The sequence below is a fragment of the Neomonachus schauinslandi genome, chromosome 2 (genome assembly GCF_002201575.2).
Source record: "Neomonachus schauinslandi chromosome 2, ASM220157v2, whole genome shotgun sequence".
In the NCBI taxonomy this organism is placed as follows: domain Eukaryota; kingdom Metazoa; phylum Chordata; class Mammalia; order Carnivora; family Phocidae; genus Neomonachus; species Neomonachus schauinslandi.
The window spans coordinates 203,512,547-203,539,226 of record NC_058404.1 but is presented as its reverse complement, the minus strand read 5'-3'; the positions used below and the strand labels follow the sequence as shown (position 1 = coordinate 203,539,226).

General features: G+C 58.3%; 1 protein-coding gene across 6 annotated transcripts in view; it reads right to left on the bottom strand.

Annotated features, from left to right (window-relative positions):
• Window positions 1-26,680, bottom strand: part of GAK (cyclin G associated kinase) — a 364,833-nt gene that overhangs the window by 325,209 nt on the left and 12,944 nt on the right. For all 6 annotated transcript variants that reach the window (XM_044913056.1, XM_044913057.1, XM_044913058.1 and 3 more), the window contains 11 exons: window positions 23,859-24,001; window positions 21,367-21,492; window positions 18,028-18,117; window positions 16,481-16,616; window positions 16,043-16,155; window positions 14,162-14,252; window positions 12,346-12,469; window positions 4,849-4,898; window positions 4,118-4,266; window positions 3,426-3,548; window positions 2,458-2,591 (listed from right to left, as the gene is read on the bottom strand). In XM_044913056.1, the coding sequence (XP_044768991.1) occupies window positions 2,458-2,591; window positions 3,426-3,548; window positions 4,118-4,266; window positions 4,849-4,898; window positions 12,346-12,469; window positions 14,162-14,252; window positions 16,043-16,155; window positions 16,481-16,616; window positions 18,028-18,117; window positions 21,367-21,492; window positions 23,859-24,001 (1,279 nt within the window). The remainder of the gene's footprint in view (window positions 1-2,457; window positions 2,592-3,425; window positions 3,549-4,117; window positions 4,267-4,848; window positions 4,899-12,345; window positions 12,470-14,161; window positions 14,253-16,042; window positions 16,156-16,480; window positions 16,617-18,027; window positions 18,118-21,366; window positions 21,493-23,858; window positions 24,002-26,680) is intronic.

Sequence of the window (26,680 nt, the reverse complement as noted above, 5' to 3'; positions counted from 1 at the left end):
TTTTGAGATTTTATTTGCTTATTTGACAGAGAGAGACACAGCGAGAGGGAACACAAGCAGGGGGAGTGGGAGAGGGAGAAGCAGGCTCCCCGCCGAGCAGGGAGCCCGATGCAGGGCTCGATCCCAGGACCCTGGGATCATGACCTGAGCCGAAGGCAGCCGCTTAACGACTGAGCCACCCAGATGCCCCTTATTTTATTTTTGTAAACATTCCATTTATTTATTTCACATAGAGAGACACAATGAGAGAGAGAACACAAGCAGGGGGAGCGGGAGAGGGAGAAGCAGGCTTCCCCTGGAGCAGGGAGCCCGATGCAGGGCTTGATCACAGGACCCCGGGATTATGACCTGAGCCGAAGGCAGACGCTCAATGACTGAGCCACCCAGGTGCCCCAATTTAAAATATTTTTAAACTTCCCTTGAGACTTTTTCTTTGACTCATGGGTAATACAGAAGTGTATTAATTTTGAAAAATTTAAGAAATTTTCCAGCTATGTTTGTTATTACTTTTTTTTTTTTTTTTAATATTTTAAAGCAATCTCCACAGCCCACGTGGGGCTCACACTCACGACCCCGAGCAAGAGCTGCATGCTCCCCTGAGCTAGCCAGGCGCCCCTGTTTGTTACCAATTTCTGGTGTAATTCTATCACGAACACACTTTATGTGACTGCTGTCCTTCTGTGACTGCAGCTTAATGGCCCAGAATATGATCTTTCTTACTGAATGGCCCGTGAACACTTGAGAGGAACACGTCTATTTTGGTTGTGGGGTGAAAGGGTCTACAGATGTCATCCAGATGGTTGCCCATGGTGTTCTGTCCCGAATTGACCGAGTACTCGTTCCATCCACTGCCAAGGCGGGAATGTTGATGCCTAGAACTGTGATTGCCCATTTCTCCTTTCAATTCTGTTTTCTGCTCTACAAATCTGGAATCTGCTCTCACGTGCCTCACTCCTCCAGCTCTCCTGGGTGGTTTCCTCGGCACCTGCGGGGTGCACACACCAGGCATCTGTCCCTGCCCTCGTGTTGTGACCCCGGTCTCCTCCAGACGGGGAAGGAGTGGGGACTGGCTTCCAAGCAGCAGGAGGGAAGGGTGGCCGCTTCTGAGCGTGGGTCACACACTGCACTGTGCTAGCAGACTTGCTCGGGGAGCTTTCCGCCACATGACGGGAGGCCTGCATGCACCTCACTCCCAGCACGAAGCCAGGATGCCCACACCCCATCCACACCCCTGAGTCCCGCCAACAGCCTGAGCGAGCGCGGAAGTGGACTGGAGAGGGAGCAGCGGACCTTCTCAGTGAAGTTCACACTACACAGCCTGGCCACCCGACCCACAGAGGCGGAGAAGCACGTGCGGGCTCTTCGAGCCGCTAAGTCTGCGGTGATCAGTCACCCGGCGCCGGTGCCACGGCCCTCCTCCACGGCTGACGCCGGCTTCCTCCGTCTTGATGGCAGAAGTGGGGCTCCTCCAGACAGGGCATCGCTGGGTCTTGCTCTTTTATCCAGTCTGACGATCCTCCTCCTCATGGGCACTTTCAGAGCTCGACCGCTGCTGTGGCCGGCTTGTACTGCATCGTCTTGCTAACTGCTTCTGTTCCTCATTTCTTCTTCTTTGGTCTTTTCCTCAAGTGAGCACTTTTTATAACTCTGTCCATTTCCTCTGCTGACTTACTAACTCTCGTACTTAGAACCTTTACTGGTTGCCCTGGGGATTCCAACAACAACTCGGACGAGGTCTGTACCTCTGCCCTCCGGTGACCTTTGAACTCTGTGTGCGTGGGGTCTCCAGCAGACGAAGTACGGTGCATCTGAGTGGGTTTTCTGCATGTTTGTTTAGTGTTTCACCCTGTTTCGTGTCCTCTGAGCTTTGGAGGCTTGGTGTCTCATTAATTTGGGGAATTCCCTGGCAACTGTGTCTGCCCATTGCCCTCCCCATTGTTCTGCCTCCCGCAATGGCCCGAGACGGCCTGGCAGGCCTGGCTGCTCAGCCCCTTCCCGTGATCCCTCTCTGCGCTCTGGTCTGAGTCATGCCGCCGGCCCCGCCCTCAAGAGCCTGAGGCCCTTCCCTCAGCTGCCGGAGAGCCTGCGGGGGGGGGGGCGGGGGGGGGGGGGGGCGGGGCAGCCTCCACGAACACTGCGATTCTCGTGTCTGACGTTTGCGCTCGGGACTCACAGTTCCCGTCTTTGCTGAAGTGACCCCGTGCTCCTAGATCTTGCCTACCTTCCTCATTAGCACCTTCAACACATTAATCAGTTACTTTAAATGTCCTGTCAGACACCTTGGGGTCCTGTCCTGAAGCTGTGTGTCCCTCCAGTGGCCAGCCAGGACTCAGGAAGGCACAGACTCGCCCACTTCCGCACATGGGCCCTAAAGTCTTCCCCCCTCCCAGCACCCCCGGCTACGACCCGGCCGAGGGTGATGCCGCGGACAACAGCTCCAAAGTGGGACACACGTACCTTTTGTGGGACGGCCAGATGCCCGGCGGGCAGCGCTTCATACTGAACATGTACACGGCAGCCTCCGCAGTGCTGAAGAGCCGGCAGAAGCACAGGAAGGAGCAGACGGCCACCGCAGACGCGGCTCTCCCGTCCTAGGACAAACAGCACAGGCCAGGCTCACGCAGCCGCGGCTGGAGGAAGGCGGCTTCCTCATCACACACCTCCCTAGACAACAGCCACAGGGCCTTTCCGTCTCAAAACCTACTTGGGAACTTAGGAAAACACACCTGACAGGGCTCCGGTTCAGAGTCCAGAAAGATTAGAGGTTCCTAACAAACCCTCACTGTGCAGGCGGGAAACTGGAAATAAGGCTTGTCCTCAGCCACAGTGAGGAGGAGCAGAGACGGGGGTCCCATGAGGCAGAGTGGCCTCAGGGCCAGGCTGTTGAGGCTCATGTGCATGCTGCCTTGCGGGGAACGAATGACCCGTGGGGACCCCTTGTGTTCTGTAAAGAGGAGTAGGGGGACCACCTGTGCGGGCAGTCTTCCCCAAGAAGCGGTGGGTCCCACAAGGCACAGGCAGCCGCTGCTCCCTCTGGGGTCTGCTACCTTGAAGTGACAGGGGCCACGCCAGGGCAGCTAGGCCTAGGGTCACCGGCTGCAGACACCAGGGCAGAACCCGCTCCTCACAGGACTTGCCACGGGTCCAAGTGCTAGCCCGGCGTGTCCCAAACAGACCCCCACTCTCCAGCACAGGCGGTCCCGTGCTGCCAGGGGCCTCACCCAGTATCAGACAAGGCCTGTGACTGTGTGGGGGACCCCAGCTGCCCTGCCGGCCTCCCTCCTTGGCTCACTAGAGCTCACTTCCATCCCCTCAGCAGACTGTGGGCTTCCCCAGTGCATGGGTTACTTTCCCTGGTTTACGTTTTCTTCTCAGGTACCGCACCCCCAAGGTGGAGGGCAGGGATGGGGCGGCCTCACACTCACCACGCAGTGCACAACACAGACATTCTTGTGGTCTTGCCGTAGCCACGAATGCATGTTCCTGCAAACGCCGTACAGGCTGTGAAGGTTTGGGGCCCGCCTGGCCACCCAGCCACACTCGGAGACCTGCGGGCAGAGGGCTTGGCTCAGCCTGGGTTCTCTGCACCAGCTGGGGGTGCAGACACAGGGGGATGGGGGAGTCCCACCATGGGCACTGGCTCTGGACAGACGCCGCCACCAGGCCCCCTGCTCCTGAGCTTTGTGCTCTAGGATGTGTACCAGGCTACGCAGACTTGGCAAAAAGACTGGAGAGTCTACCCTTCCCCACGCTTGGCTCAGTCTAAATACCATGAAAGTGTCTGTGTCCCACGTGGTCATCTACCAAGAAAATCACGTGGCCTCTCACAGCCTCACTGGTGAGGAGCAACAAGGCACCCTAGATTTTAGCAATCTCCAGGGGACACATTGAAGCCCATCTGTCTCCTCACGGGTCACGTTACGGAGCCTTCCAGAGAAAGCCCCCGTCCCCGCCGTGTGCTGCATGGGGGCCCCGTGTCGCCACACCCAAGCCCCCCACCCCACCAGAGCCATGGGCTCCGCCTGCTTCCACTGCTGCTGGGGAACGCCACACGTGGGTCTGAGGGCCGAATGGAAGAAAGCCGCATGCAGTGAGAGGCCAGCGTCCAGCCACCCACCCGGTTATGAAACTTGGAGGACCGATACGTTCTCGGGGACAGGTTGTAGACCGCATAGTGTCCTGGGTGCTTGGAGTCCAGAAACAACCGTACGTCTTCTATGTTATTCTTGATAGCCGACTCCACGCCTTCCGCTGGGAATGACATCACTGAAAGAGAGCAGCCCACATCAGCCGCCACAGGGTGGTGGCACTTGGCCTCCGCAGCCTCACCAGCCACGGGCAGGACAGTCGGCCACCTGGGCCCCTGCTCCTCATCTCCCCACAGCTGCTGACTGATCAGTACAATGGCCGCCAAGAACGGACAGAACACAGACCTCGCCACCCCCACCAACCCTCTGGGATCTCCACACCGTGCTTTCTGGGACAGTGAGCTCAGCCAGAGAGCCTGATGCACAGCAGGGTCTCCAAGTGTCTGGATTCTGGTTTCGGTGTTTGAGACCCAAGTTTTAAATGTGCTTGGCATCATTCCCCTCACGATCTCAGAGTTCCAGAAAGTTCCAGACCGGGGGGGAAGGTGGGTCGACGGTGGTACTGTCCACGGCAGGGCCTGGAGATACGATGGGCAAAGGGACAGGTGCCCAGGGCCCCATCTTGGGCAAGTGAGAGGCTGCCCAAGGGGCACCCTCTCCTTCCCCACCAGCCACATGCTCGTGCCCTGCACCCCATGAGCCATCCTCAGACAGGAAAGAATCAGAAGCACGTCCTTCTGGTTAGCGGAGGCAAACATACCAGCAATTCTGGATGTGATGTAAGATATGTCCAAATCTCCCTTCGCATAACTGGAATTAAAAAGAAGAGCCTTGGTTATTACAGGAAATCTCTACAGATAAGTCATGAGAGCCTCAATGGAGCGAGTCGTGCGAAGGCTCAGGCCGTGGCTCATGGGAACGTCGTGTATGCGAGTGAGCACCTTCAGTGCACGTCAAGAGTGGAGGTGGACGGGAAGTTATAAACTGCAAGTGACGGAGAGGCACAGACCCCGGCAAACTGCCTGCTAGTCTACTCTAAAGACATATGGCCACGGGAGCTGGCAACCAAAACGGAAGACAGCACATCACGTCTGGCAAAAACTGAGTTTCAAGAGACCCAGAAAGCATCAGAAGCAGACATGGCAGGGGTGTTGGAACCACAGGACCAGGAACTTCAGCAGCTACGATTAACATGCTAAAGGCTCTGATAAAGCAGAGGGCAGACAAAAACAGATGGGCAGTGCAAACAGAGACAAAGGTTCCAAGAAAGGATCAAAAAGAAATGCTGGAGATAAAAACACTGTGGCAGAAATACAGGATGCCTCTGATGGGCTGATTACACGGAACACAGCTGAGGAAAGACTCTCTGAGCTGGAAGATCGAGCAACAGAACCCTTGAAAAATGAAAAGCAAAGAGAACAAAGACTGACAAAATCCAGAACAGAGTCTCCAAGGATGCGGGACAGCCGCAAAGGTGTACGGTACACGTAACGGGAACACGAGACGCAGAGAGGAAAACAGCAGAAATACGTGAGCCGATAATGACTGAGAATTTCCCCAAACTAATGTCAGACACCAGACCCCGGACCCAGGATGCTCAGAGAACATCAGGCAGGAGCAATCTCTTCAGAAACCACGCCAGCAAGAAGAGATAAAATATGTAGTGTGGACAGAAAAAACCCACCCGGGAAAAACCTAGAATTCTGCACCCTGTGAAATTATCCTCCAAAAGTGAGGAGAAATAAAGACTTAGTCAGACAAACACTGAGGGAATCTGTTGCCAGCAGAACTGCCTTGCAAGACGTGTTAAAAGAAGTTCTCCAGAGAAGAAAAACGCTTTGGTCAGAAACTCAGATCTACATAAAGAACAGAAGAACATCAAAGAGGAAGTGAAGGTTAAAAAAACAAAAACAAAACGAAACAAAAAAAACCAACTTTCATTTTTCTTATTCTCAGCTGATTTAACCGATGCCAGTTTGTTCCAAATAATGGCAACGAGACACATTCTGCATTGACAACGCGAATGCTGGCCCCGAGTACCAGTGGCGGGGAGCAGGGTCCCCGTGGCGTCCAGAGGGTTAGGGCTCGTGGTATGGGCCCTATTTGAAAGGAGATTTGGATTAGCCAGAAATATATACTGCAAACGCTGGAGCAGCCAGTAAAAAAGTTAAAAAAAAAAAAAAAGAAGAAGAAATGTAACACATAGGAAAGGAGAGACCAGGGGTTCCCGTGAAAGGCTCAATCACGACCACAGAAGGCCGGGCAGAGCGTAGGAAGCGGGGACAGACACGCCGGGCACCCACCCAGTGATGCATGTCCGTGGTCTGCACGCAACCCATTTCAAGACAGAGACGGCGAGAGTAGATCAAGACTCAACTCTCCAATGTCTGCACAACACTCCCAAAGCTGAGCGTTTTCTGATGGTTTATTCACCATCTGTCCTGTTAGCTGCCTCCATGCCTGCTTCTTGTCTCCAAAACCTATTTCATGTAATAGATACCGTCCCTCTGGGAGTTTTATGATTCAAACACACTTACTCCCAATCAGGGTCGTACTTTTTTGGAAACCTGAAAGAAGTGTGCCTTGATGGATAGAGGGTTTTTTAAATTACATTTACCAACCATTCGTTCCCATGGCTGGTGCAGTTTTATTACATTTAAGAAATCTATCTCACTCTGGTGTCACAAGAATGCCCCTATTTTAATTTTCTCTAAAAAATTGCTGTCGAGGGGCGCCTGGGTGGCTCAGTTGGTTAAGCGACTGCCTTCGGCTCAGGTCATGATCCTGGAGTCCCTGGATCGAGTCCCGCATCGGGCTCCCTGCTCGTCAGGGAGTCTGCTTCTGCCTCTGACCCTCCCCCCTCTCATGTGCTCTCTCATTCTCTCTCTGTCAGATAAATAAATAAAATCTTTTTTTTTTTTTTTTTTTTTAAAGATTTTTTATTTATTTATTTGAGACAGAGAGAATGAGAGACAGAGAGCATGAGAGGGAGAAGCAGACTCCCTGCCGAGCAGGGAGCCAGATGCGGGACTCGATCCCGGGACTCCAGGATCATGACCTGAGCCGAAGGCAGTCGCTTAACCAACTGAGCCACCCAGGCGCCCAAATAAATAAAATCTTAAAAAAAAGAAAAAAAAATTGCTGTCGATGGCATGCCTGGTTGGGCATCTGCCTTTGGCTCAGGTCGTGATCCCGGGGTCCTGGGATCGAGTCCCGCGTTGGGCTCCCTGCTCTGCGGGGAGCCTGCTTTTCCCTCTTCCTCTGCTGCTCCCCCTGCTTGTGCTCTCTCTCTCTCTGACAAATAAATAAAATCTTTAAAAAAAAAACTGCTGCTGACAATGAGATCTTTTAACTAATCAGATGAATGTTCTTGTCCGTTACTGGATAAAAACTCGACTTTATCTTCCCCATACAGATACCCATGGACATAGCACCGTTCGTTAACCAGAACCCTAAGGTTTCACTGGTTTTATATGAGTCCCACACAAGCAACCATTTCACCAAATGGGCACAGTGCTCACGTTTGAAGAAAAGTGACATACAATGGGTTCCCAGTCTTATTTTTTTTAATATGCTGCTGGCAATTCTGGGTAACTCGTACACGAAGTTTAAGATCAAAATCGACAGAAGCATCGGTATTTTTATTTATAGTGCAATGAATTTACAGACTGACTGATACCACCTTCAAAATTTAATTCTCCCAAACATAAACACGGTGTATTTCTCCACTCAAGTGGTCCAACGTGAGGGCTTTTGTCAGACGCAGCTAACAGTGGGGGGTGCCTTCTGCACAACGCAGCCGAAGCAGCAGAGTCCGTCCCACTGGCTCTGGCCGCAGGAGGCCCAGAGGCACCGCGAGCAGCCAGCCCAGGCTCGCCGCCCAGCCCGCACCCCCGCCCACACGCCGCCCCACATGCCCGTCCTCTGACTGCAGCCAGCAGGCATCCAAGAGGGCAGGAAAGGAGCCCTTGGACCTGGGGATGCCTCTCTGCTGGAAGCCAGAGCCAGCCCTGCGCAGACCAACTGCCCTGAAATGATCATAACGTGGATTAAGTGCAACAGCATCCTAAGTGACCATTCAGGCAACCTGACAAGTTGATTCTAGAATTCATTCCAAGATGCTGATGTGTAAGAACAGCCGATGTTCTTGGGCAGAGTGGAAGGGGGCCCAGAGAAAGGACCGGAATCTGCCTGGCTTGGCCATCAGTGGAGGGGCTGCTCTTCTTGGGGAAGACTGGGGCAAGAAAAATCCCCCAAAATAAAAAATCCCCTAAATGGATTAAAGACACAAATGTAAAACAATAAAACCATCAAAAAATATATTTACAACACATTTAAATAACTGTTTTAAAATATATTAAACGTGCTCAAACCTGGGCTATGAAGGACCCTGAGCACGGAGGCCGACAGACCTAAGAGAAACACGGACTCGCTGTGCTTTAACTTACAACCCCTGCAGCACGGGGATGCCGGGGGGCTCAGTCAGATGAGGGTCTGACTCTTGCTTCCGGCTCAGGCCACCATCTCAGGGTTGCAGGATCGAGCCCGGTACTGGGCTCCGCGCTCAGTGGGGAGTCTGCTTGAGGTTCTCTCTCTCCCTCTGCTCCTCCCCGCCTCCCGTGGTCTCGCACACACTTGCTAATAAAACAAAAAGAATCCACTGGAGGACAAAACAAACAAGATGAGCAACAGATAAAGTGTTTGCCAATATTTACTTTTTTCACAAAAAGAATTAACACACAGAACACATAATACAATATAACGCTGGTAAAACAAAAACAGAAACTCAGAAAAAGAGCAAAGGATTAGAACAGGTAGGCCAGAGGAAGAGAAACACCCGTGGCCAGAGGTGCACGTCCACAGGCCCTGGCCATTCTACCCTGCGTGGGGTGTGGTCAGAATGACGTGCAAAGTCAGAAACTCAGGGCACCTGGTCGTTCTGGCTCCAGGATGTGTGCAAGGGGTGTGCACACTACACGAGGAAGCAATGAGACCACACATGCAGGCCCAGGCTCAGGCCCCTGAGGCCCTGGCTTCCAGACATGGACTCTCACACGCAGGCTGCCCGGGCCAGGCCTCCTCCAAGGACAGGCCTCCCAGGACTGCTGGGTCCACAGACCCTACCATGAGGGCTCTGCCTGCACCAGAGAGGGCTCTTCAGTGACCAAGCCATCCCCTCCCAAGGCCTTCCCTGGGCCCTCCTGTGGCACGCAGAGCCTTGGGGTCGCCCCAGACCCTCAGAGGACCTGAAGCTCACCACACAGGACTGCATCTGGGGGACTCCTTCCGTGAGCACAGCCAGCAGGCCCGACGAGGGGCAGAGGTGTGCCTGGCCCTCCACACCATGGCTGCCAGGCACTCGCAGTCATGAGCATGAACGTCACGGCTGAGACAAGGGCTAGGACCCATGCCTTCCGCCGTTCCCCGTCCAACGCTCCGCTTTTGTTTGTGGGCTGCCTAACAAAGCACCAGCAAGGGTTTTGGGTAGGCTCACTGTGAACCTGAGTCTGTCACCACCTGAGACGTTTCCCCTCCAGCCTGGATGCTCCTAAGTCTCAGACACGCTCTCTGAATCACATTTTAAGCATGAACCTTGGACAAAAGACAGTTACACAGGCCTAACCGTGTATCCACAGAGAAGCCTGCTTGCCGGGCTGGTCCTTGGCTATGGTACAGTGATTTCGGGAGGATCCTCACTGTTCCCAGAATTGGTAAGAGTGGTCCCCTGTGCCTGGACTACTTGTACCAAGATGTGGTTTATGCTCAGGCCTGCTTTCCCTCGAGAGCCTGCAGCCTGGTGCATGCCAGGCAGAGGGTGCCTGTGACCAGCCGAACACAAACCCTGGGTGCTGGGTCTCTGGGGGGCTTCCCTGGATGACAACACGTCACATGTGCTGTAGTGGCTTGGGCTGGGAATCACACGCATCCCACGTGACTCCACGGAGTGGGGAGGACCGGGAAGCCGTGCCGGGTTCCCCCAGGCTCTGCACCACACGCCTTTTCCCAGGGCTCTGAGGCAAGAGCCAAGTCTTGGGTGTCCTCCTGCCAACTTCCAACCTGGGGGTGGTCTTGGGACCCTGACACATATCCTTTTTCTCTTGTTCTAGAAACTTTGATCCTGACGACACCAGATGATATCTTGGTCTATCCTCGTCTACACTTTGATCTCGACGTCACACGAGGACGACGCTGAGCGTCATTCCCGCCCCAACGCGCATCCGATGGTGTCTGCAGGCCCCCACGCCCGAGTCACCGGTGGAATTCTGCTTGTGCTGCCAGCCTGATGTGCGCTCTGAGGGTCATTTCTTCACATTAATATCCCGTTTGGGGTGTAAGATAGTCGCACAAATCCAGAGTCAGCCATGAAGTCAACTAAATCGCGGAGCACACCAGCACCATCTCTACCATCACAACAGAGAACCTCACATTCCTTTGTACACTGAGGTCACGTTCAAGAGCTTGAACAGATGCACCAGCACGCAGTCCTCCCCTCCAGCCCCGTGGGGGCCCCAGCATCTCAGCCACGTGGGAGGCCACGAGCACCCATCCTCCACACCCACCCCAGGGCTGGCAGCTGAGGCCTCGGACAACGTCCGTGCGGCCGCGGCCTGGCGTCTGCTCTCCCTGAGTCTCGCTGAGAAGCCCTGAGACGCTGGGCCCACCTGAGAGACCCAGGGAGAACGGGGGTCCGCACCCACTCGGTGTGTGTGTGTCCCCGAGGGTGGGGCTGAGTAGCTCCCTGCACGTCCCAGAACCCCCAGCTTGTCATCCCCGGGGAGCTGCAACTGCACAGCTCTCCGGTCCCAGGAGACCCCTGCAACATTCCTTGCTGGGAGGAGGTGCAAGACAGCGCTGCAGCTGGCACACAGTGCCGGGGACGGCGGCCTGTGGGGCGAAGCACGCGGAGAGCCCCACGACGCAGCACCACCATGCGACGTCACCCGTCGTCAGAAGCACGCTGGGAAGGCACACCGGGAGGCAGCTGGGTCTCAGGGCCACCGGCAGCCCCACCCGTCCCGTCCAGGCCCGCAGCTCGACCCTCCTGCCTCCGCAAGCAGAACGCAAGCCACAGCCGGTCCGACTCGGGGGACAGGACTCCAGAGAGCCCGCACCAGGAGCGCGCAGACTGCCTTTGACGAGGTGTGGCCTGCGATGTCACGGAGGCTCACGGAGATGCGAACGGGGGCCCCGTCTGCTGAGACATCCAGAGGAAAGCCGGTTTCCTCTCACTCCAGAGTCACATCGGATAAGAGGACGCGGCGCTACACAGCCCAACACGGCACAGCACTCACACACGCGTGCACACGCCCACACACACGCGTGCTCACACACGTGCGCCCCACACACGCGTGCACACGCCCACGCCAGTGCGCGTGACTTGACCACTGTCAACAGCGTACACACAACACAATGACCGTCGCACAGAAGAACAAGGAACACGGGGCCAGGCGGTCTCCACGCTATCAGGACCCACGGTGACCACAGGGGAACAAACCTCCTGAGCCCTGGACTGAGGTTCACGGACCCAACGCCCACGGACCATCCCCCAAACCTGTCGGAACAGCGAGGGAGCGCCCACGGACGTGGACGTCCCTGACTGGCCCCCTCCCGGGGAGCTCCACAGTCAGAGCCGAGGGGCCTCCAGAGAACCCAGCAAATGCAGGTCGCACATTCTGGCCGCAGGAGCCACAGGCCAGCGTCCAGCACGACAGGACTGTGCCCCCCTGAACGAAAACGCGCTCGTAAAGTGACTATCCACCCACGCGCTCAAACCCACCCAGCCGAGGTACTTCGGTGTTTTAACTCAGCGGGCTGCACTTGTGAGACGTCCCTGGGCCCCCCCACTGCCCCACTCACTCCACACCACGGAGGAGAAGCCACACAAATGTGAGGTGTGTGGGCACGGTGCAAGGCAGACATTGAGGCTGGGGGCGGGGCTCACGGTCTCCGTGGAAAAGGCCCCCCTGGGGGAGGGAGGGACGCAGGCCCGTGGCTTCAGGCGCTCCCATGTGGCCCAGCGCCAGCCACGGACGGGGTGGAAACGAGCGGCCACCTCCATCACAGAGCGCAGAAACCGCCCCCCCCCGCCAGGGTCTGTGGGCCCAATGGCAGAGCCCATGCGGACAGGGCATGCACGCTTACCAACAGCCTCGAGTGTGGGTCCTGCCAGGTCTGGAGGGAGGACAGCCCAAGGGTCGGGAAACCCCCACTACAAAGAACCCACGTGCTGTCACCCAGAAGCTGCGCCCTCACTCACTTGGCAACGGACTGGATGACCTTGGAGGAGGTGTCCTTGATGTTTGTGAAGAGGCGCTCGGTGCCCCCCCGCAGGATGTCCAGGAGCCCACCGTAGGGCTGGTCGTACTCGGCAAGTGCCAGGCCTGGAAGCAGAGACAAGTCTCAGACCAGGGCACGGCCTGGGGCCAGCTCCCGTGGGGACGCGAGCCAAGCAGCAGATCCAGCAAGGAGCCCCGCTTCCTGTCGGCCCCAACTGTCGGCACACCACGTGCAGGCGCAGAGATGAAACCAGCAACTGCCGCGTGAGCCTGGCGGGCAGCGCCACCCTGTACGACCCCCACTGAGTGCCCAGCCACCGGTTCCCTCAAGGGCAGAACCTGGGCACTGTGAAGAGGAGCTGGGCCCTCTGGGCACACACGGCCCTCCGTTCCCGTCTTCAGGACGTCCCCCCACCCACTTCTGGCATGCGCGGGATGCCCGCTGGGAGGCCGCCGTCACACCAACTCGTGCTGAGGGAACCAGCAAAGGGGAGGCCCCCTCCAGCTCTGAGGCAAGGGCACACGGGTGGACAGGGAAGCCGTCGCCACCTGGAGGAGGGAAGGGTGGGGAAGGACATGTGGGGAGAACACAGCGGGCCGTGCAGCGGGGAGGCCTGCTCAGCTCCAAGCCAGGCACAGAAAGGCCACATGGCTGGACCTCAGGCACGTTCTCGGGGGCAGGGCTGCCGGCACGGAGCCGGACTCCAAAGAGGCAGCTGCAGACACGCTGCCTGGATGTGAACAGAGCAGCGACAGATGCAGGGCCCCCAGGGTGCGGTCGTCAAGGGGGCTCTGGTGGGAGAAGCTGGCGTGAACAGAGATCAGCACGATCCACGGGCTGCATGGGGGTCGTCTGCCAGGACCCCCGCAGCCTCTGTGTAGCATGGTCTTATCTCAGTGCCTTGGGAACCTCCCCCCATGGCAGGCGAGGCGCCCCCCACACGGGACGTTCAGGGGGGCGTCCGGGGCCCACAGTGCACGGACACGGGAGAGCTGAAGGAGCCAGGGCCTGGATTCACACCGCAGACACCGAGAGCTGGGGGATGAGCACCGGGGCACGTGGCAGACAGCCTTCCAGAACTTTCCCAGGCACGGCCATGCACAGCTCAGGCCAAGGGCTCCCCTGGGAACACCGCTCTGCCATGGCAGGGCTGGGCACCCGGCCCATCCTGATACACACCGGCCGAGAGCACGGATCGCTCACCAAACGTGACGGGAGTTGTGAGGAAAACCACCGGCCCCACCACAGCAGTGTCTGGGCCTCCCGGTCGAAACCCCCACGTGGAGCCCTCCAGCCCCCCAATTCCCATCAGGGCCACTCTGTGCCCCACACACTCTCCTTCTAATGTGCTCGCCCTCCCGGTCACTGCCCTTCGACGCGTGCCCTCATCCACCTAGGCCACGGGCCACGCCGACAAGTGACTGACGGAGGGCCCCCAGGTCTCCGCGGGGCTGGAGACCAGCCAGCCACGGGCGTGGCCAGCGATGCCTGTGTGGCCACCCCTGGTTGTCCCTCCATGCTGCAGAAGGCCAGTGCTGACCTGACGATAGAGGGAAAGGACAGCTGATGCTCATGCTCGTCCCCAGCTCCCCGTGGCCCAGTGGGCCAGTCCCACTGAGTTCTGGCAGCCCGAGGCAATCCAAACCTGAGGGTGATCCTGGGGACCCCAAACGTGTAGCCTGTCTCTTGCTGTCAGGCCCAAAGCCCTGGGAGAGCAGGACCTGGGTGCCCTGTGCACAGCAGGGACACGGTAACCCCAGGGGACAAATGGAGGGCACGAGGCAGGGGGTACTCACCTCCGCCGTAGCCACCACTGCTGGAGCCCCCAGGAGGAGGTGGCCCTCGGGGCGGGACAGGGTTCCCATAGCCTCCATTCTGCTCTAGGAGCTGCATTGATTCAAAACGCAAACAGTCAACCTCCGCGGGTGCAGAACACGGACAGCGGCACACAGTGAGCCCCAGGCACGCCCACTACCGAGTCAACCCGCCTCTACCTGACTCACTAGGAGGCCGAGGGAAGAACCTCCCAGACCCGGAGCGGCCCACCTGAGCCAAAACACAGAGGACGCTGACGGGGGATCTGCACACGTGCTCCTAACACGGAGGGAGCAGCTGTGAGTCTGCCCCTTGGTGCAAGTGCTCCCCACACACCACCGCGTGCCAGGCTCTGCAGTGACCCAGGACAGCGGGGGCATGGGAACGCATCTGCGCCCTCAGTCAGCTGGAGCCCTCTGGCTGCCACAGAAGCAAGGCAGGGGGCTGTGTCTGTCACGAGCCGAGCCCAAGGCCAGGCCGGCTGGGGCCTTGACCCCTAAGCCTGCTAAGAGACGCTCGGAGCCCCTGGGCAAGGTGCACAGCCCAACTGTGTGACGTCAGGACAGGGCCAGAAGCCCCACCGGGGGCCGGGCTCAGCCCTCCTCAGCTTCCACGCTTACTCATAAGTTACTTGGCAGCACGCCTTAGGATTTCTGCTGGGGTTTTACAAGACAGTACCACTGAGCTGAAGTTTTACTACAGCAAACTCAGAGAAGAAGGTATACGCGCCATCGCTTCTCCCGAACGTGATGAAACCTTGTCCTTCTCTGTGACCTGCTAGCCAACGCTAATCTCCTACAAATCCCTATAAACAACGCCCACGCCCACGCCCACTAAGCGTTAGGCGGCGCGTGTCTGTTGGGCGGGCCAGATCTTCTCTGTGCAGTTTCTCTGCTTTACTGATTTCTGGAAGAAACAGAACGTCCCCCACCGTCCCTACGCTTCCCAAGACTCCCTGTAAACCCTAACGAATGGTGCTCAGTACCTCTGCGGCTGGGTCGTGAAGGACGTGGAGGGACCACTCGGCTTTTTTTTAAATTCTGTTTCCGTAGTCTCCTCTTTAACAACACAGCGCACCTATTCATACGGCCCTACTCTTGGGTCTCAGACTCCATTCCTGTTCTCTCTCTCTGGCGGCTTGGTCTGCTGCACTGCAGCAGGCTGCCTTCTGCATACTCAGCCCCGCATGGCCCAGAGAAGAACCCTACAGACGGGGTCTAACGTTGCACACGCAGGTCCCAGGTCCCAGAAGCACTGTGGTCAGAACGCACACAGCAGCCCGCCCACCGGGGGCTGCGTCTGTCCAGCAGTACCTCTGCCCGGCCCGCTCCCGGTGAGCTCCCGGTGGTGCGCACGCGGGCCAGCCGGCCCACAGATCAGACAGCTCCCCACACCACCAGCCAGCCCTCTGCCACCTCTCGGGGGAACACACATCTTCTGCGCGGGACCACATGGGGGTTCTCTCTGAAGCGGACCCATGTCTCACCCCCATGCCCTCCCATGGCTTCCTCTTCCTCAGCACAGTGTGACAAGCCTCCCTGACACGTCAGGTCCTTATTTCAACCTTCCTGCCTGGGCCCGCAGGCCTGGGAACAGGCCCGTGTGACACGTGCCGAGCATCATCTGCCAGAGCCGCACACCCAGTTTGCTGCCCCTGCCCCTGTGACCCCACAGGGCAGCAAGCCTCTCGTCAGCTGGGACGCTCCCTCAGGGAACTCGGATCGCCCCGGGCTGTGGACGCGCCAGGGCACTCGTGAGCCTCGTCAGGAGCCGTGTCTCCTGCCCCAGAGCAGGCGGGGCAGAATTAGAATTGGGACTGTCCTGACCCCACCATCATGGGCAACACCTGGCAAGGCCCCTACCTCAGTGATGGGAGACTTGGGGTTCACATTCCTGGCGGCCGCAATCTCCTGGAGCTGGTTGACCAGTTCTGTGATGGACAGCCGCTCCTCGGGGTTGACCTTCAGCGTGGCACCTAGGGCAGAGGCAGGAGAGCTCGGGCCAGGGTCTGGGGACAGCAGTGCCCACTCTCCCCAAGCGCACCGACCCCGAAAGCCCCTCGGTTCACTCACACCACCAATTTTACAAGTGAATGAGTGAAATACGACACAGCAAGCCCAAAAATGGCACAAAGTTACCATGAACGACGGGCCATTCAGAGCACCGAGAATTCACAAGGGGGCTGGGTGCTGGGAAAAGCCCCCACTGGGGGGTTGCCACACAGCCGCGAGAGACAGGACAGGTGGGCCCGAGAAGTGACAGAAGGCGTGTCCTTCGAGGTCCCCACACATGGGACTCACGGATGAGGTCGTGGAACACGGAGTACCGGGTGTCATTAGGGGGGATCGAGAACTTCCCGTTGACTATTCGAAGTTTTGCTCCGTCTTCAAAAGGATGCTGCCGGAAGCACAGCAGGTATAAGATGCAGCCCAGGGCCTGTGGGGAGGGTGGAGGTCAGGGGTCTGGATCCACAGCCCAGGACAGTCAGGACCGAGTCAGCCTGTGTAAGCTGGAGCCACAGCCTGGTCTGAGCTACAGGCGGCCACAGAGTGGGGGCTGGCGCTCCCCGCACACCCAGCCCACCTTCCACCCTCCTTAGGCGCGAGCTCCTGAGGTCTGAGTCGTGGACAAACAACAATCTCTTATTTTCTCATCAAACCGGAAAGTTCTACACGCCAGCATCTGGGGCCTGGAGGGGCAGCTGTGGAAAGGACACGACGCGCAAGCGGACGAGCCGCTGCAGCAGAAACGCAGGAAGCAAATCTGCGGGTCCGCGGGCGACGTCCCTTCCCACCGCTGCTTCTCCCTGGAGCATCGGATGTCGGGGATGCGGCGGACCAACCAGGCAGCAGGGCCCACACACATCTCCCTCTCATCAGTGAGAGTGCCCAGGTGAGGCCAAGCCCTCAGCACCCAACGTCCGCTTCCCTGTACAACTCTGTGTGCACACGTGCGTGTCCTCTGGCCCAGACGTGCTGAGGGCACCTATTTGGGGTCAACCAATGTTTGGAAAGAAGACACCACAGGCTGCCGCTATCATGAGAAAAGGCTCCAGCACGCACATCCTACCGACTCTCACACTTCCAACTGCTATCAGCACTACCTACGCTCGGGATAGAGATTCTCACATCCACAGCGGGGTCCACTGGAGGCTGGCCCCAGAGGCCTGAGGTCTGGGCCCTCAAGAGCGGTCTGCGTCTGAGGCGTTGCTGTCCCTGGTCTTAGAGAGGCCAGGCAGGGGGGCAGGATGCCTCGGCGTAGGTAGGGGCAGCCCCGGGCTGCTCAGCCCGGCGGCTCTCCCCAAGCTCTGCACCCTGATGCTGGACCCCAGGAGACATATGGCCAGACATGGTGCCCACACCATGCAGGGACTGCCACAGGGTTTCAGAAAGGTGAAGGGAGCACGGTCACCTAGGCATCAGGGCCTGGCCCTCACCGGCCAGCACCAGACCAGCACAGAGCTGCAAGACTGCGGCGGCCAGTCCGGCTGCATGAGCGCCCTGGCCTCTCTGAAGGGGCTCTGACCGGGACAGCAGATGTCCGTGGGTCAGAGGGCTCAGGTCCGAGCCTGCAGGCAGCAGATCTGTCGCACGCACAGTGTCCCAGACATGGTGTCCCCGAGGGCCCTGTGGGACTCCACCACACGCCGACACCCCCCCAACTTTATTCAGTGCGTCTCTGCTAACGGCACTCACAAGTGACTCCTGAAAACAACGGAAGGAAGAAACGAAGGAGGGAGGGACACCGGAGGGAAGGGAGCAGAGTGGGCAGGCAGAAAGCTGTGCCCGAGGGCCTCCCGCGTGCTCACAGGCAGGGCTGCCCAGGCACCCCAGCAGCGGGGCCTCACCCAGATGTCCTGCTTCTCGCCGATCGGGAAGTTCGAGTACAAGTCCACGATTTCTGGCGTCCTGTACATGGGTGTGGTGTTCCTGGTGATCTGAAAAACAGACACACACGTTTCAGAGGAAAGGCCACACACGAGCACGGCTTCTTACTTTGCATCGATGCCGTGCCCCTTTCCAGAACACGCTGCGGGACGTGCACGAGCGACGTTCATTGCATCCCGGTGTTCCACAACGATGGCCGGCTGCTCACCGCCCTCCTCACCCCTGCTGCTGCCTGCTCCCTGGCGCCCCGGTGCTCGCCAAAGCGGCCGCGCCGAGCACTCACTGCGGGCATCCTAGCTGTCTGGGCCTGTGGGAAGTCTGGCCCAGAGCCGTGGGCCGGGTCACGCGCGTCTGCAAGAGGAAGTGCTGTTCTACAAGAAGCTTCGTGACAAGTTCTTGCAGAAGCACTTTCTCTAATGGGAGCGAGAACTAAACCAAATTCACCTGGTTGGTTCAGGTGTTTGCATCGAGAACGCGGACATGCAAGTATACAGGGTGGGACGTGTGACGGACAAGAGAGAGCCTGGTGGACAGCACGGCACAGGGCCACACGCCCAGGGGAGAACGGAGTCTCCGTGCACAGTAAACACCAGTGCCAACCACACGCCGCAGACTCCACAGCCAAGACCTCAGCAGGACACGTGGAAAGGACAACAAGCCGTTCTCCACCTGAAGGTCCGCTCCTCAAGAGCAAGCCTCTGCAGAGGCCGGCCCCGGCGGGTGAGTGCACGTGAGCCCTGCGGCCGGTACGGGGCTCCCGCGCACGCCGTGTAACTCCTGCAGCTCCTCGGGGATCAATGGGAACATGATCAAAGTGGATGAAGGCCTCGAGCAGGCCATTCCCGAACACCACACTCCTGCACTCAGGCAGGACTCACCCAGAACACCAGGAGGGAGGTGAAGCTGGGGGCGCCATTCAGCCCAGATGTGGGGTGACGGGGGCATCCACACGGGAAAAGTCACCCAGCGGCCCACTTACGATTCTGTGCCGTTGTGCACATCTGATAAGCTTCTGTTAAAACCTCCGATTTCATTAGCTGGACTTACTCACAGACCCAGCCACCGCCCGTCCAGGCGCACCCCCGAAGACACACACACGAGAACCCACATGCAGGCTGCCGTCTCTAACTCTGCAGACGGCACAACACTAGACGCAGCCTGACCGTGAGCACAAGGCACTAGCCAAAGGGCACAGGGTCGCACCGTGGAGGGACCCGCACGCATGGACCCGGGAGAGACCATGAAGGAGACAAAGCAGACAGAACCAGAAGAGCGTGTGCAGAGCGAGAGGGACGGGGACCTGGGAGTGCACACGCATGTGCTCATCCCTGCAGAAGAAACGCAGGAAGACAAAGAGGGAAGCGGGTGGCGATGGGGGAGCACTCCGCTTTCAGCTCAGTTCTTCTGGAAACCTGTAACTGCTCAGTAATCAAAAAATAAATTTAAAAAAAGACACACCCAAATATATTTCAAACGAGTACCAAAAGCACTCAGAAGGAGAGACACCGAATCCAAGGAAGCGGTCTGGGCCGTGGGGGCGGGGGAGGGCACGCTGGAACCCCACATGAACCCTGAGTTCTTGCCAGGAGAGGTGTGTTCTCTAGGGTCGCTGCAAGTCTTGCATGTGCAGCAGAACGATGAGTGGACGCACGAGGGATGCTGCTGCTGGGCCAGGCGCCGGGAAAGAGGGACACACAGATGTGGGGTGGGGGCAGGCGCCCACGGGACAGGCCGGCGTAGGTGCGTGACTTCTAACACAAGGACATGCGTGTAGCTACGCCCACACGCCCAGAGCTTGGCCCCAACTCAGGGGTGGCAGCTCTCCTCTGACAAACACAGATGCCAGGGCTGCAAGGACAGGCTCCTGCTGAGCTCAGAACACCGACGCTCCAGAAAGCAGACGAACGCTCCAAAGTGAGGGGAGCATGGCAAAGAACACAGGACCAAGGGGGAAGCAAATCCGGGGCATTCTGACACCACAGTAACCGAGGCCTCACTATGAACCATGGAAAAAATGGCAGCCACGGGTCCTCCCAAACAGTCGGCGTGTGCGGGGTGCCACCGTGGCCACAGCGGGGGTAGGGGGAGATGCAGGGCATAGAAGCACAGCAAGCAGACCTCCCCCCGCCCCGCGGCTGGAAGCCGGAAGGGACCATCACCCAAAAGAGGCGTGCATGGGACACAGTGGGCAGTCGCACACCTCCGAGGATCTACTGAAGTCCGTGAACGGGGCAGGACTCAGAGCCCAGGAGGCAGTTACTGCATCAACCGCCCGGCACACGGGGACCAAGGAACCCCTTCCCACGTCACTGCACCACTATACTCTGCAAAGCAACGCAAGGAGAACATTCACACATTTCTGCTTTGCTGGGAACGACTGTCTTATAAACGCTCTCACACAGAAACGGGACTGCGCTGGTTTGGGGTGACTGGACGCGTCTCCGCTTTAGTAATGGAGCGTGAGGGGCAGACAGACCCCTTCCCTCGAGCACAGCCCGTCCAGGAACAGCCAGCAGATCAGGAGCACCTGTGTTCTGACCCGACACCCTGGTCTGAGGCCTGGAGGAGACGGTGACCGACTCCAGGAGAAGCACACAGGTGCCCTGTGCAGATGTGAGGCCAGACGAGCTTCTGCAGGGACGGGTCCTGAGGGGCCGAGCGGGAGGCCCTCAGGCTCCTTCCCAGCAGGCTTGCCTTGACGCCCCTGCACAGCGCGGCCTCAGCACCTCCCCTACCCCGTCATTCCTTGTGGTTCTCCGTACCCGATGTTCTGTCCGTGTGTGCAGTTTCCATAAGCTGCTCATCAAAGTAGAAGCCGCTGGGAGTGTGCCCGCAGGGGCGTCCAGATGAGGGCCCGCCATGGAGCCCTGCCGGCGCCTCCCCACGGCCACACCTGCTCAGGGCACACTCACCGATCTCCTCTGGGGTCTCCTGCGGGAGCCCATGAGGTGTAACTTTAACTGATATACATTTTTTTAAATAGCCTTATTTGGGATGGTGACAAAATTCTGTGGATGGATGATGGGACAGCCGAACAATGATGAATGTACTCAGTACCACCAGAACATGCACTTAACAATGGCTAAGATAGCAAGTTTTACAATACACGTCTTCTACCACAATACGAAAAAAATGCAGTGAAAGAAAAAGCTGTAAGAAGCAGTTCTGGGATGAGATGAGTGATGGAGACGCAACATGACCCTCAAACTCAGTGTTTCCTGGCCCAAAGACGGGCCTGGGAGGCGAACGCCAGGGTCCGACTTGCCGGTCCTCACAGGCCACACGCCCACCCCGCTCACCTCATCTTCTACCAGGGCCCGCCGCTGGGCGCTCCAGCTGTAGTCAGGGTAATGCAAAATGGTCGTGGCACTGCCAAAGTCACAGAGCTTGATGGTCCCCTGGTTACTGAGCAACAAGTTTTCCACCTGCAGAATTCCAGAAGACAGTCCTTATGAACTTGGGGTGCAGAGACCCAGGCCCAGGACGTGCTGAAGAGATGGGACAGGATTCCCCGGAGCGCAGTGAGGAGCCTTCCACAAACGGGAAAACACAGCATCTTAACTTCTTGCTGATCCAAGTCAGTACGTGTACCTTTAAAAACAGGTAACTCGGAAAAATAAAAGGAAAAAATTTAAAAATCAACCACAAATCAAAAATAACTCCACTCAATAATATAAGATATACAAAGAACCTTTAAAAAAAGTCAGTTAGAAGATGAAAAACATTAACATGCCATTTCAGAATCATCAACTGTATCAAGAACCTAGGAAGAAATCGAACAAAAGATACACAAAACATCTCTATTCAGGGAACTAAAATTGACATAAACTCTTAAAATCCAAAAGAGACAAGGAACTGGACCATGTTCTTAACACGACAGGCACAGATCTGCCCAGATCACCCCAGGGCAGGTCCCTAGACTCCGGGCCAAAGCACGGACAAGAGTAACTCAGGAAGCAGGCGTCAACCAAGCGCACAAGCTCTCACAACACACACTCTACCGGGTGTGGGCCACACGTGGCCAGACCTCAGAGCCATAAGGCTGAGCAAACAGCTGGACAGGAGCACGACGCTCCACGGCCTGCAGTGTTGGACGGAGCCATGCACAGGAGCAAAACAAGGAGAAGGATACATGTCCCCATGGCCTCTGTCATCCCCCGTGTCGCACCTACCCCTCCACAGAGCACCACTCGACAACTCCCTCGGACAAGCCCTGGAGACTGTGGTCCCCTGGCGAACACGGGGCACTGAGAAGACAAGGGATGTCCAAACCAGGCAAACTTCACCAATACTGATTCTTTACTGATTTCACCCTCGTAGAGTTCCCGCCCCTTAAAAAAACTACGGACACACCAGCACAAGCATTAACATGCAAACCAGGAGTCTTGATGCCACAAGAAAATCCACCAGCCACCTGGTCGACTAAGAAAGGCCTGTCCAGACAGCAGGGAAGGGATGGCTGGCATGCAGGGCTGCCACTGCCCAGGTGCCCTCAGGACAGTGGCTCCTTTTTTTTTAAAGATTTTATTTGAGAGAGAGAGACTGAGAGAGAGAGCTCATGAGAGGGGGGAGGGTCAGAGGGAGAAGCAGACCCCCTCACTGAGCAGGGAGCCCGATGCGGGACTCGATCCAGGGACTCCAGGATCATGACCTGAGCCGAAGGCAGTTGCTTAACTAACTGAGCCACCCAGGCGCCCAGGACAGTGGTTCCTGACCCCACAGACTTCTGGAACGGGGGGGGGGGGGGGGGGACAACGGACCTGCCAACCTCTCGGGTTCAAGGGACAAAAGGAAAAGGCGAGGCTTGTCCAGGGTTCAAGTCTAAACAACAGGGTGCCAGGGTCTCCCCGGGCACACAGGAGAACCCCGCCCTGCCCCGCCCCACCAGCTCCAAGGAGGGGAGGGCGCTGTTCCAGGCCCACCAGGTGGAGGCACATCACACTTGAAGGAAAATCTGGGGAAGCTGGCCACAGACTGGACCAGAGATGGTATTAAGGGATCATAAGGTTCTTCAGCAAACACAACCTGCTCCCTCAAGACACGGTCAGAAGCAGGATGTGAGCTGCGTGGATGCCCGGTAAGTTTCACCAAGTCTTGACTTTTCCAAAGACACGACAGGGGAAATAAAAAGGCGGCCATAAACCAGGAAAAGGCACCTGCAGCACATACTACGTGGAAAGGCCACTAGAAGAACCGAGGGGCTCCTGCTATTCAAACACAACCTGACAGACAAAAAACAGGAAAAAAAGGGCAAAAACAAGTGTATTGAAGAAGATACTGACTACAAACACAGCAAAAACCATTCCATTTCATCGAGGGTCCGGAAAAGGGAAAATCAAGACCAGGTTGCCACTCCCCCAGCGGGCACCTCACCGTGGCACTGAGGGAAAGCCGCCTGAGGCCAGCACAGGAGCCCTGCAGAGCCTCTGCCCGCGGACGGATCGTCGAGGGGCGAGGGCACGGATGACCCAGAGGAGCAGCAGTCCCCCTCGTGGGCCAGCGGGTGGAGGGAAGGGAGCCAAGAGCATCCCAGGCCCAGCAGAAGGGCAGGCGGGTGGGGTGACGGGCACACAGGCGGCATGAAGCCCCAGGCCCAGGAGACCACAAAGCTGAATGATACGGAAAGAGTGCTCGGCACTGCCTCGATGGAGGAGCTTCCAGAAACCTGCTCTGACGTTGAGAAGCAACTGCATCCCTCTTTTGGGAAAGCCATCGCAGACTTCAGTGCCGGCCAGCTGGACACCCTGGCTGGGCGCGGGGTGCAGCCCGCAGGACGGGCAGGAGGCGGTACCTTGAGGTCTCGGTGGATGATGGGCGGCTTCTGTCTGTGCATGTGCTGCACCGCCCTGCACGTCTGATAGAATATCTTCAGGACGGTGTCGCACGAGAGCGGGCCTCTAGGTTCCATTTTCTTTAAAAATTCCACCAGCTGCCCTAAAAGAGACCATTAGATTCACATCACCGTGGAGCCGTAAATGCTGCACCCCGCCGCCCCCCGAGCCCACCGCGGCGCCCACCGCGGCGCCCACCGCAGCCGTGGCGCCGAGGCAGAAGCTGCGCGATCAGGAAACCCCGTGGAGGGACCACCACCAGGACACAGTGAAGTTACAGAGCCTCCAGCGCAGCCACGTGAACGACGGCCGGCAGCGCGCACGGTATCCACCACAGACCCCGTACCTCACGCGGACAGGCGCATCGACCCCAGACACACACACCCTCTCAAACCGCCCCGTTTCCTCAGGCAACAGTCACCTGCCTGCGAGCCTTAAACCTCAGACAACACACATTCCTACGGAAGGCGCAGACTGTCCGCGGACGGAGCGCGGCGCGGCGTGTGGCGAGGGCACACACCTGTCCGAGGCGCTGGGGGCACGGAGCCCGCCCTCCCTCGGGGCTGTCACCTGAGGCCTGCCCCCTCGCAGCCGCTCTTCCCGGTCTCTGTAGCCCAGGGACCTGCCGTCCTTGGACCCCGAGCTGGGAAGCCAGGAGACTCCAGTGTGGGGCCTGCTACCTCCGCCGCAGGCAGGGCTGAGGGCTTCCTCCGTGACCACGTGCCACCTCCCCACTGGGAACGCCACGCTCGTGCCCCTAGCGCCTGCCTCTGCAGACTGCCTACACAACATGCCTCAGCACCCTAACCCTACGGCCCTGCTCCTACCTCTGGCCCCCTGCCCACAGCCCACCCTCTCCTGGGTTCTGCACGGCTCCCTCCTGGCTCCAGGCCCCAGGCCGCCTCAGCCCTCCAGCTCCTTCTGTCTTCTGGGCACAATGCGCCACAGGGACCCATCCCCTCAGTGCAGAACCACAGTTTACCACCCCTATAGGCCTCATCTCCTGCCACACCCCCCCCAAAGACGCCCCTCCAGCTATAGGCCCCAGGACCTTTGCACATGCCCCATTCTCAGCTGGGATGGTTTTCCTCCCGCCCCCTTCAGCTCCTGGCTCACACATCACCTTCAATGGAGCCGTCTCTGCTCAGCCTATAAATGGGCACACCCCTTCCCAGACTCTTTTCTCTGTGACACATGGGACTACCCAACCCTCACTGTGGACTTTGCTTCGGGTCTATTTCCTTTGTCTGGGTGAGGCACTGAACCGCTGTGCCTGCACACAGCAGTGCCGACAGACGCGGCTTCTAAACGTGAAGTGGATTCTAACTGCTCTGCAGACGGCACAGCGCCTGAGCAGACAGCATGGACTTCCTGAACTCCAGGGGGGCTGGACTTCTCCGAGAACGGCATCACCTTCGAAGCTTGCAAAACGGGATTATGGCTCACAACCCGCACACTCCTGCCCACTGACCCATCTGCCACGGAGTCTCCACTCTGGTGCTCCACCCAACTCTCCAGGCCTGCACACCAGCCCGCCTGGCCCTCACTCCACTGGACCAGCCACACCTACGTCCCAGCCTTGCACCCCACGCTCAGGAGGGATGGGGTGCCCTCCCTGTGACACAGGCAAAGCACAGGCCGCAGAGGAGTCCAGAGCAGGGGTGACACACGGACTGCCGTGCTGCCTGGGGTAACAGGAACAAGCCAGGCCACGGCAGGGGCATCACAATGCTTCGGTGGCCTCTGGTGTCCCCTGAGAATTAAGGGGGAATCTTTTTTAAAATTAACAAACTTAACGGTGACAGTGCTCCTGGAGAGAGCACGGTGGAGGGCAAGACTGGGGGGCTGTGGGCACACATCCAGGCCCTCCCTCAGTGGGACAGGCACCCACATCCCTAAGATCCCCTCCACCCTCCACCCCCATGCCCCGCAGCCCTCAGCACCCGCCCTGCAAGCACCCCAAACTTCTCATGCTGCTCTCAGACAGGCGGTCCCAGGCCAGTGCCCCACCAAGGGGTGTGCTCTGCGGGTCTGCTCCATCACGAAGCACCACGCCGCCCCACGGGGGCAAGGGCTGTGAGCTGCCGCTGCCAGGCCCCACCCCTGGGGCCCCTGGTGAGATGGATCACATTGGTCCTCGTGGACCTAAAGCCTTCCAAAACCCAGAAAGAAAGTGAACCAGAAGCATGCCAAGTGCCCCGAAGAGGAACAGAGGCATGAGCGTGAGCTGTGGGAAGCCGGACAAGGCGCACACAGCACCAGCAGCAGAGCCCCCAGGGCAGACGGGAAGCCGCGGGCAGCCTCACACACGGGGCCCAATGCGTGCCGCTCCAGGCTCCCACATGGCACCCCACCCCAACAGGCGCCCAGCAACCCTGTCCACAGGATCGCCGGGCTCACATGCCAAACACGCGGCAGTTCCATGCACCGACATTTGCGGTCAAGGAAAAGTATGCATCACAAAGGGGGTGCTGGTTGAGGATCTCGTGGTATGGGTCTAAGGGGCCCTGCAGAGCCCTGAAAAGAGAACAAGTGAGCGTTTGGGCACAAGAAGATGCCTGATATGGTAGGCTTTTCTCAGAAAGGAAAGTGCATTTATCAAAATCCTATTTTGAGGAGCATCTCACTCCCCTGGGTGGTTCCCTTGCCCTGGCCCCTGGCACTGCCTGCTGTCTGCATCGTGCTCTGCACCCCCGCCCCGCGCCCCCACGGCTCCCCCCCCCCCGTGAGTGCGCCTCCGCCCCCCCACCCCCCCCCCCTCCGCGAGCGCCGCCCCGCCGTG